The 11604-nt window shown below is 35.3% G+C and overlaps 1 protein-coding gene across 3 annotated transcripts; it reads left to right on the plus strand.

The window, feature by feature from the left end:
* Positions 1–575: 575 nt before the first annotated feature.
* LOC111059670 lies at positions 576–3595 on the plus strand. Of its 3 annotated transcripts, none has more exons than XM_039445610.1 (2): positions 576–968; positions 3359–3595. In XM_039445610.1, the coding sequence occupies exons 1-2, from the start codon at positions 791–793 to the stop codon at positions 3523–3525; spliced, it is 345 nt and encodes a 114-aa protein (XP_039301544.1). In that variant the 5' UTR covers positions 576–790; the 3' UTR covers positions 3526–3595. The 3 variants fall into 3 exon arrangements, with proteins under 3 accessions (XP_039301544.1, XP_039301545.1, XP_039301546.1); XM_039445611.1 differs by having other exon boundaries at positions 3331–3590; XM_039445612.1 differs by lacking the exon at positions 3359–3595 and adding an exon at positions 2153–2232.
* Positions 3596–11604: the final 8009 nt, after the last annotated feature.

Below are 11604 nucleotides of genomic sequence, written 5' to 3' on the forward strand. Positions count from 1 at the left end.
TAGGAGAACAACGTTGCCAATCCTTTGTCTTGTCAACGTCTTCTATAGACGGTAGCTGATACAGGTCTATTTATGTAATATTAACTGTTTATTCTCGTTTCAAATAATCAATTATATTTTATCAAGCAAGCTATATTTTTCAATAATTTCATAATGAATTTTCATAACTAAGATGAAATATTTTGTTAGTTAAGAAAATCGAGGCACCGAGCTTTGCTCGTTATTTTTATTTATTGATAAAAAGAACACAATTCTCTAAAATGATCGTGTTCATATTTCATACGTCATCTTATGAATTTTGGGGATGCGATATTTTGATTTTTCACATACTCTCTTTTTTACTATCCACAGCTGTTTCAGCCAAGGATGAATTATCCTTTTAATGTCGTTCCGCGAGTTTTCTCAAGGATGAGACCTAGTGCAATCGAATCTTTATAATATCATGAACCTACTATGTTCTAAATTTCGTGAAAATTGTTAGAGCCGTTTTCGAGATCCGTTAAACATAAATAATCAGATATAAAAATACAGAAATCGCTCGCTTAATATAATAGGATTAATTCCACATTGTTAAAAGACGATCTGGCGACAGAGCAAAGCGAGAAGGAGATAGCGCTATCCGCTTTGTTGAATGATAGACAAGGATAGCATTGCTAATCAAACTCAGCCATTATAACGTGGACCTCACTATAGTCACTATATTCTAGTTGTTATTCAATTGACCGAATGTCAGATCAAATCAACCCAATGTTTTGCAGTGATTTGAATTGGTGTGTGGTTTCCGCAGGTGATGGTGATTGGTTCCGTGGTGTTGAACGAGATAGTGGTGGGACTTGCGGTGTCCTACCTGAGCGTCCTGATGTGTGGCATCGGTGTCCTGATGGCGTGGCGTGGCTTCTCTCCCCTCCGCCAACTGCCCACCTTCCACTGGGTGTGCGCCGAGTTGGCGCTCCACATAACTCTCACAGGTTCGTCCAAATACATCGACATAAACAAGTACATCGATTTATCTATAATATAATAAAGTAAATGATTGGCTTATACACGTACGGGATAGGAAATTCACGAATGATGCAGTCTCAACTACTCAACTGATTAACTTGAAATTTTGCATATAGATTCTTAATTTACCGAGGATGGTTATAGACCTATTTCAAATTCTTCAAGATTTCATTACATCAAGTTATCAGTTTGTCAAGTTTTTAATTAGACCACGGGTTTTCTGCTTGTAACAAATACGTCGACATCAACAAATCACTTTACCCATCCAACTACTGTACATACGAAAGTTTTAAGCCAAATTCCCACATTTCAGTGAACGTATCCAGTACAGTAAAAATATAATTCCTTTCAGATCTAATTGGACTATTCATACTCGCTCGACCGTGCTGAGTGGGAACAGTCCAATCATAACTCATGGCAATTATTATATTTCCACTGATTCTGATACTGAGATGTGTGAATCCAGCTTTATGCTCAATAGGGCAGAAAAGGATTACCATTGATCTTATGAGAGTGGGCATAAAATGTCTGTCTGACAATAGTACTTTACGTCACAAGTCCGGTAACGGTAGTTTACCGCATAAGTGTGATTGTTTCTGTCCGGAACGTAGTTGAGGGCAGAATTATTATACGAATGCGGTAAATACGTTACCGTACAAGTTACGTACAATATTTTTTGTCATGCTTTTCTCAGAAAGAATAATATTGCTGAGAAACAGTAACCATTACCTGCTGCTGCTCGAGCTACTGCATTCTATAAACATGACCTAGCCCATAGCTCCTATGTCATAACAGACCCATCTAGCTCAAATAAAATAATAAAGGCCAATGTTAAAAAATGTCAGATGAGTTCTTATAACTTGAAACTTAGTTGAGTTCTAATAATATTTGAGTTATTCTATTAGTTACTTAGATATTATTAACTCACACTCTTCTTCTTACTAAAGTTCTCAACAATAAGAAGTTTAAATTATTGTTACCAATATAACAACTAAAGACTATAACGCTAAGACTATATAGCTATTTGAATCAATTTGAATGTTCCGATTTCGGAACTGGGAAACATACTCGACTGTAAAGAAAACCATATGATCTCTTTACAGTATAGAATGCTGTAATAAAAATCACATGTTTTTTGTTCTGCAAACAGCTGTTTACCGGCTTGATTTGATGCATGGAAAACAGCTGCAATTGAGTAAGTATGACAAAAAATAGATTTGTGAGGAAAGATTTGGTTTGATAAACTCATAGAAGCTGTAATGTAGCCGATAATTTGCCATGACTTTTCAAGATACCCCAAGATAATCCAAGATATTGTTTGAAAATTCAAAAGTGTCGACAACGGTAAAAATTCATGACAAGTAAAATTGGCCTGGAAAAAAGGATGCCTCTAGGCAGTCGCTTACAAGGATGGGACCTGGAACTATCTACAGCAGATAAACGGGCTACATCCACCTCCATAAGTATTTCAATCCAAATCTTCCCTCACAAATTTATTTGTCAAAACCATAAAAGATTTAAATTTATAGCTGAAATATTATAATTCTCATTCCAATTTCCCTTTTAAATTTCAAATCATACCACTCATCATGTGGAGTTCAAATGGCAATTCAACAATATTTACTAAACTGTTCACTGACTTGTTATGCTCTTGTTTTATTGCAAAAAATATTCACATCGTAAACAACACAGAATAAAAGCTTGAATGAAAAACTATATCCATTCATAAATACTTCTTTATTCTTGATAATAGGTTTCGTAAAACGCATTTACGTGCGTATTGTTTATTGGAAATGAATGAAAATGTTATTAATGATTATAATAGTAGAATTTTACAAGGTCTTCCAATATTCAGGCTATTATAAGGCGTCTGATGTTTGTTTAAATCCACATACAAAGGAGATGAATAGCTACCTCTTCTACATGATGAACATTACATTCAGTTGACTCAACTTATTAATACCTATTTTATCTAACTATCTAATGCATAATTGCAGTAAGTTTTGTTCAATTCATTAGTCTTGGATTTTTTAATATTATCAACCATTTATTTATCTAATTATGTCCTTTCATAAGAAATATATACATTCCAATAGTAGAATTCATATTCTTATTAGATAGTATCCTGATTATGTGTAACCTTATCTAAATTTTGGAGACGAATTGCTCAAGGTTACCTTATTTTTCCTCTCCCTATCATTTTGATAAGAAAAATGAATAAAACAAATTGATTGATGTCTGCTGTTTATTCAGAAGTTAGATGTTTAATGTTTATTTATAAAGAATAAATGAAATAAATTGATTTGATGAATTGATTGATGTTTGCAGAGTTTTGCACAGCCGCTTGTTTTATAAGCACATTCACAAGCAGCACCACGAGTGGAGGGCTCCAATCTCAGTTACCGCCATCTACTGTCATCCCATCGAGCACACATTCAGCAATCTGTTGCCGCCCTTCCTCGGGGTAAGCTCCAGCATAGATACACAACATATCCCATGGTGTTGTGTATCAAGTTCAGATGATACTGTATCATGTGTAGTGATACTGTATCATTCATGGTGATACCATAGAGAAAAGATAGCATAAGAAGATATCCCATGGTGTTGTGTATCAAGTTGGGATGATACTGTATCATGTGTGGTGATACCATACAGAAAATAATATAGCTTAAGAAAATATCCCATGGTGTTGTGTATCAATTTGGGATGATACTGTATCATTCATGGTGATACCATAGAGAAAAGATAGCATAAGAAGATATCCCATGGTGTTGTGTATCAAGTTGGGATGATACTGTATCATGTGTGGTGATACTGTATCCAAAATGTGGTGATACCATACAGAAAATATAGCTTGAGGGTGGTTGCAGACGAACCACATTCGCATGTGGGATGTGGGACCGTCATACCACAGATCAATATGACGAAACGCCCTAACGCAGAGAGACTTTCACACTACATTCGAGAAAACGGTCATTAGTGCAACAGTAATGTTATGTAATGTTCAGGTTGTAGGTTATGTTGAGGTGATTTCATAATAGTGTTTCATCGTGATAAAATTTGTAGAACCAATATTGATATTGTGGAATCTTTCCATAATTGAAAAAAATATTTGAAATTGTCAAATTCCACTTTAATAAACACCAAGTTCACAGGACATGAAATCATGTAAATCTTGTAAACTTTGTGTTTATTAAAGCGGAGTTTGACAATAATTGTCAATTTGAGATTATTTCAAATAGTTTTTTTCATATATTTTTCATTTTCCCATGGAACACCACTCTAGATCTTCGGTTCAAGTTTTTGGCACGCACTATTGAAATTAATTTCCATCAAAGAGTGTCGTAGAGCGTAGAGTAACTGTGAAAATTGACAAAGGCTGCTGTAGTGTATTATCAAAATTATTCTATGATTCAAAGCAATAGTACAAATTCAAATCAAGTAGCTGGTGCTGGTGCCAGCTCAAAGAATACTTTATAAGTTCTAGGTTGGCTATGTTGTAAATGGAAACATTTTTTTATTATTATTGTTATTATCATTATATTGTCAGGACAGGTGATTTTCCATAATAGTTCAATAGACAATAGTTGAGCTGGTATTGAAGAATGGTTCAATGTGGAGAAAGCAGAAGATAGCTTGTTTTGCCTGCGCATGCGCAGAGAAGCAAGCAGACTACAATTCAATCGACCAATGAGAGCTCTTCAAATGTGATTTGTCATAATTTACCAGGCTTCGACTGTGGGGCAGGAATTTGTTACTGGAACTAGTTTCTGGTCAAAATTGTTCCCATGGGACACGGAACTTTTTCCCGGGTAAATTGTGAATCTTACAATTTACCACCTTTAATGTTCCCAGAATGGGCCCAATATGAAGTAGACATTAAATTACCAATTGCGTTTGTGCTACCACAGAAGGAAAATATTAGCTCCCACTCCCACATGCGATCGTCTGCAACCGCCCTAATAAAATATTCCATGGTATTGTGTAAAAGTTGAGATGATACTGTATCATATTTTGTTAATACTGTATCATTCAGGGTGATACAGTATCATTTTGTGGTGATACTGTATCTTTAATGGTGATACCATACAGAAAAGATAGCATAAGAAGATATCCCATGGTATAGGTCGTTTATGTTCCAAATTGCATGCCGATCTCTTGTTTGCTCAAGCCGATTACTGTCGACTACTGTCTATGTTTTAATTCGTATTTTCTTTTGTCTATATGTATGTAACGCATTTACGGCCAAACGCGTTGTTAGAATTCTATGAGATTTGGCAGGAATATTCTTCCTTTTTTAACTGCGCGTCGATGTATACACAAGACTTTTGAAATTTTTCATTTTGAGGATAATATAAAAGGAAAAGTAATCTTCTCCATACTACGATATCACTATATATATATATATATATATATATATATATATATATATATATATATATATATATAATATATATATATATATATATATAATCTACTCTGAAGATAACAAGTGGATTATATATATATTATATATATATATATTATATATTATATTATATTATATTATATATATTATTTATCAGCTGACAAGTGGATTATTCATTGCATGCATTACACAGATGTCTGGAGAAGCCGGTCAACAAGTGACACCAGATACTTGTGGATGAGAAAACTGCGTGAGGTCTACTGTTCACAGAACTACTAGTATAACTATTTTGGCCGGGTGAGAGTGTAAGAACGGCACAATATGAGAGACTAGTAGCGTCACATAGCTCCACGAAAAAAACTACCAGGACTCTCGGCTTGAGTTAACAATGACATTTGACGCCCTATACTTTGAGATATATTTCTAACGCTCTAATGCTATCTTTCCTCTATGGCTCCATTCCACTCTTTATTAACGAGCGTAGCCTCGACTATAGTGAGGTCCACGTTATTATGGCAGTATTTGATTAACATTGTTGTTGCTATCCTTGTCTATCATTCGACAAAGCAGATAGCGCTATTCTCCACCACCTCCGCAACGTTTCCAGATCGTTTTTTAATAATGTAGAAATATAATCAATCAGCAAAATATTCAATCACAATTTTATTTAATTATTGAAAAAAATTGAAAACATCTTGAGAGCGAGTTCTTCAGCCCGGGGAGCTCACTAGTTAGAGGGCCGAGACACACGAGGCAGTTTCTCATACGAGTAGACACGGCATGACATTACATGAAGCTCACTGATTGACTAATTCTCGATACGTCAACCCAATTACACAATCGGAGAGCTTTCTGACAATATCAGCAGCATCTTGAGAGCGAGTTCTCCAGCACGGGGATCTCACTAGTTAGAGGGCCGAGACACACGAGGCAGTTTCTCGAAAGAGAAAATGTCTACTAGTGGTTTAGTTAACTCCCCTCCTCTTCAACATATTTTCTTTAGAAATTCTGATATAGTTTTCAAAGGCAAGATCAAATCAACGACAGTCAGTTTTAAAGGGTGAAATTTATCAGGAACATCCCATACAAAGCTACAGTAGTATGTTTTTTTAATGGATTATCCATCAGAAAATATATTAACGACGGATTCCGAATGAATATGAAATTTGAAAATTCAAATTCAAATTCAAATTCAAATTCAACTTTATTAAGCCAAAACATTTTACAACTGGCCATGTCAACAGGTATTGAAAAATACATGGAATAAATAAATAAATAGAATAAAAGAAGCTTACAAAAATATTGCATGTCACATAAATTATAACATTCTTCTACACTTTACATACAAAAAATAACTGTAATTTTACAGTTGAACAAATTATAACACCCTATCATTTAAAAACTCTTCAACACTATAATATGCCTTGTCAACCAGAAATGCATACAAATCTCTCTTAAAATTAGGCCTACTTGACTTTGACAAATTTTTAGGCAGCTTGCTGAAAAGTTGCAAGCCATAAACAATCGGACTCTTATCAGAAAATTTTAACCTGTGATGTTCAATGAACGGATTTCTACTACCACGTGTAAAATATTTATGAACATCTGAATTCTTTCTTAAGGTACCAATTCTATCTGCAGTGTAAAGTAAGACGCGATAGATATATATGGATGGTAGAGTGAGCAGCCTAAGATCTCTAAAAGTGCTTCTGCATGGATAATTATTTTCTAAATTTGCTAAAAATCTTACTGCACGCTTTTGCAGAACAAATCAGATATAGGCCTGTAATTAATCATATTTTCTTGATCACCTTTCTTAAATATAGGTATTACCTTGGCGATTTTCAAAGAATCAGGGAAGACTCCTGCTTGAAAAGCGCTATTCACAATGAAAACGAGAGGCTCAGCGATTACATCACAACATTTCTTAAGGACTTTAACAGAAATGCTGTCATACCCAACACTATTTTTTTGCTTCAAGCTTTTTATCACTTGCATAACTTCTGTTACATTTGTTGGACTTAGAAAGAAGCTTGCTGATCTATTTTTCACAGTTGGTGGTTGTGTATTATGTTGTGTAGGCCTACCTCTAGACTTTGGAACGGGAGCAATGGAAATGAAATATCTATTGAGAACATCTGCAATATCCTTCGGCTCAGACACTTTCCTATTATTCACTTCCAGAACTATGTCCTTCAACAATGTATTTTTTCCTCCTCTAAATTTATTTATTATGTTCCAACTAGTTTTAGACTTATTATTTGAACTTGAAATAATATTAGCATAGTGCTGTTTCTTCGCCTCAATGACCTTATTGACATATTGCCGCTTAACACGCCTCAATAAATCCTCATCTACAACCAACCCCTCCTTGATCCTGAATCTTGACAAGTCTATAAGCGCCCTTAGCTGCTGAATCTCAGGATTTATCGACTCAAGTCTCATCCTAAACATCCTATTTTCATTTCTCTTACTGCGTTTTCTCTTTTTTTTATTGGTGGACACTGAACACCAATATGATGCAATAGGCAGCTGTGAAAGGAATCAAATTGTTGGTTCACATCAGACTTTTCATATAGAGAGGACCACGTTTCTCTACTAAGAGCTGCTTTCAAATTGTTCAAATTTGAATTGGAGAAATTATAAGGAAATGCTGGACCATCCTGATCATCCTTCTCATCAGCTCTCCCAGAATCAAGATCAACAGTGGTGGAGAACACTTGAGCTGAATGATCTGACAAAAAAGTATGCAGAACCGCTGACTTACAATTATCCTCAAAAATGTTGGTCATTACATTATCTATCGCTGTTCTGGAGTCAGGTCTAATTCTTGTTGGCTCTGATATTGTATAACGTAAACCAAACTGATTCAAGACGATAACCAAATTTCTGTAAACTGGGGTATTCTTCAAGACATCAATATTATAATCGCCAGCTAAAATAATGTTATTTTTCAACCTCTCTGTTATCCGTTCAATTAAGCATGAGAATCTGTCGAAAAACAAGTCAATATCTCCATTAGGTGGTCGATATACCCCACAGATTACAAAGTCTACATCTTTCCCAAATTCTAACCTAATACCGCATATCTCAATGTCGCCCATTGAACTTATGTTACTATTATCCAGAATTCTCAAACTGCTACCCAAAAAATCCAACAAAACATCACTGACAAATATAGCAACCCCCCCTTTTCTCATACCGGACCTACAATAGCTACATGACAGAGACATATTATTCAATTTTATACAATTTATTTCGTCCTCCTTTAGACCATGCTCTGTAATAATTAAGACGTCAGGCCTTTCATCTTCAATTAAAATCTCCAGCAGATTTATCTTGTGAAATAGACCATCTATGTTCTGATGAATTACTTTAAAATTATTAGCCACCTGCTTATGTCTATTTGTCTTGAATTCACAGTTATCTACAATGTTATTTACATGATTGATAGAGTAAGAAGAAGAAGTAGTAGTAGCCATCACATTAGCCTTGTCATAAACTATTCGTTTAAATCCGGGCTACATGAAGATGATGCATCATTATGTTCAAATACCACATTTTTACCATTATCATGTATTTGAATAACAGATAAATCATCTGATACTTCGATGCTTGAATCATTCATCATCATCGGAATAACTGAAAACATTGTCCTATTGGGAGATGTATTACAAGGTACAGGAGACTGCGATGAAAAGGGTGCAAGAGAAGAGGATTCATAGAGGGAGGCTACTCCCATAAGAGACATCTCTGCAGGAACAGGAGTCAGACAACAGAGATTCGGAGAACTGGATGGATTGATTGTGATGGGGCGAGACCGTATGTCGGGAGATTCAGGCAATCGGTTGATTATTTTATTTATAGCAGCCTCACCTCCAGTAGTCACCGTTCGATCAGCACCACCCATCACAGTCTGCTCTACGAATCTTCCCAAGTGTTTTGAGAGTAATTGTTTACCGTGCCTATTTAGATGAAGACCGTGTTTTGTGAGGCTGGATCTCTGAAGGAAGTCATTGATGTTCAGGAAGGAAAGCTGCAGCATACCAACATAGCCGTGCACCACTCTTGATATGTAGGAGTTTGAGTAGATTATGTTTTCGTTTAGGCTGGTGTCATCATAGCGGCAAGGGACGCTGCAAATCAAAATATTGGACTCCAACTTAAGATCTAGAAGACTACTTATTCCTTGGCAAATTGTAAGTTGATGGGGTTCATCTTTATGAAAATCATTTGTTCCTGCCAGTATTACGATGACATCATCCTTGGTGAAATCCTTGACAAACTGTAGCCCATCCAGAATGACGTGTTTTAATTTAGCTCCTGGCTTGGTATAAACGAAAATATCAAAGTCCTCATGCAGTTGATCTAGGTATTTACTCAATTGTTTACCCTGACTATCAGCTAATATTGTCATCCTCTTTTTCTTTTTATTGTAGGTTGAACCCTTACTATATTTCAAGTAATGAGTCTTTTGAACCCTGTTTTCTGCAGCAGGTCTATGAACTTTAGCTTTCACCTGTTGTTTATGAGAAATAGGCCTATTCTTTGTCGCAGATAACGAAAACTCAGAGAACGAATCAAATCTGTTTTGTACCATTATAGCAGCTCCTGTTTCATTAAGATTGGTTCCAGCCTTTATCGAATGTCTTGGCTTAATAAAATCATCATACTGAGAGCCTACTTTTTCGATGACAATACTTTCATTCGTAGGTACATTATCGTTTTCAGTTTGAATTATTCTAATTATTTCATTTTTATTCATCAATTCTTCTTTCATTTGATCAATATCTTGCAACAGTGAGTTAATCTTATCAAAGCTCGTTCTCAATTCACTACTCAAGTCTTCTATTTCTCTATGGAGAAGGTTATTATTTTCATTTAGAAGTTTAATTGTATTCTCTCGGAGAATAATAATATCCAGCCCATCACAGTCAGCCTTGCATTTCTTTGTCGATAGTCTATAACTTGATTCGGTTTGTGTATCTATGTTTCTCAAATCAAGTTCCCGCTTATCAGTATTTGGCACATTTTCCAGGTCAAGCTCAGTTTGTGTTCCATTATCATTAACGTGATTTTTAACCCCATTCCCTACAATGGATTGGATTTCATCAATATACGACACCCCAATCAGATCTTCAATTTGAGTTTGAGTTTCACAGTCAACAACAGATTTATCAGTTAGGCTCATCAATTTCAACTCATTCTCAATTGACCTGTGTATTGCCGCGTCCCATTCAGTTCGCAACTTATCAAGTTGGCGTCTAAGTGCGACATTATCACGCTCCGCCGCTGACTGACCTTCACAACCCTCTTGCCTATTTTCGATTATCGGAGAAACACACCCATTTGTATTATTCAAGGAGCAAGAGTGACTAGAGTTTTCAATGTATTCAAATTCCTTTGGTGAAGAGCATTGAGTACTGTTAATATTTAGACTAATGCTTTTTATGAAGGATGAGGAGAAATTACCGGAAACTCTCACAGAGCCCTGCTCAACCCTGGGGGTGCTGGGGGTGCAATTACTACTAGAAGCTCCCTTACTCATGATCCTCTTACTTATAGAGTCCGCATCGAAATCAGAAGGAAAAACTCTTTCTTCTTTGTCAATATTTGGTGTGGAGTTTGCAACAGAGTTATCTAACTCATTGTTACTAATATCCGGAGTTGAATGATTATGTAAGAGAGGAAGCTCAGTTATTCTAGATACAGACTTATCTGTTTTGAGAGATGCACTACATGTTTTATTAAGACAACGCCATCTAATATCACCCAATGCAGTATCTGCTGATTTTCTAAAAGAGTACCCCCTGAACACCAGTTTAGGATTTCCGCGACTAGTAACACCAAGAGAAAACTTATTCATCCCTACGCTTCAATGATAGCAATTACACTAAAAATAAAATCTACAAAGAATCAAATATAACGACTGACAATATACTATACTATGATCTAAGTACTATGAAACTATACTATAGACTATAGGCATAAATAAATGATCATCAAAAAATTTTCTTTTCACATATAGTTACGAACACATTTTTATAGATAGTAAATCAGGAAGAACAATCGATTTAAAAAGATTTATTCTTATTAAATATGTAATGATCAAATTTTACTAATGAAAAGGAAATATTATATTATGCGGAATTAAAAGAGCACTGTTATGTATTTACAACTGTTCAACCAGAAAA

Source organism: Nilaparvata lugens, unplaced genomic scaffold (assembly GCF_014356525.2).
Source record: "Nilaparvata lugens isolate BPH unplaced genomic scaffold, ASM1435652v1 scaffold7423, whole genome shotgun sequence".
Classification (NCBI taxonomy): Eukaryota; Metazoa; Arthropoda; class Insecta; order Hemiptera; family Delphacidae; genus Nilaparvata; species Nilaparvata lugens.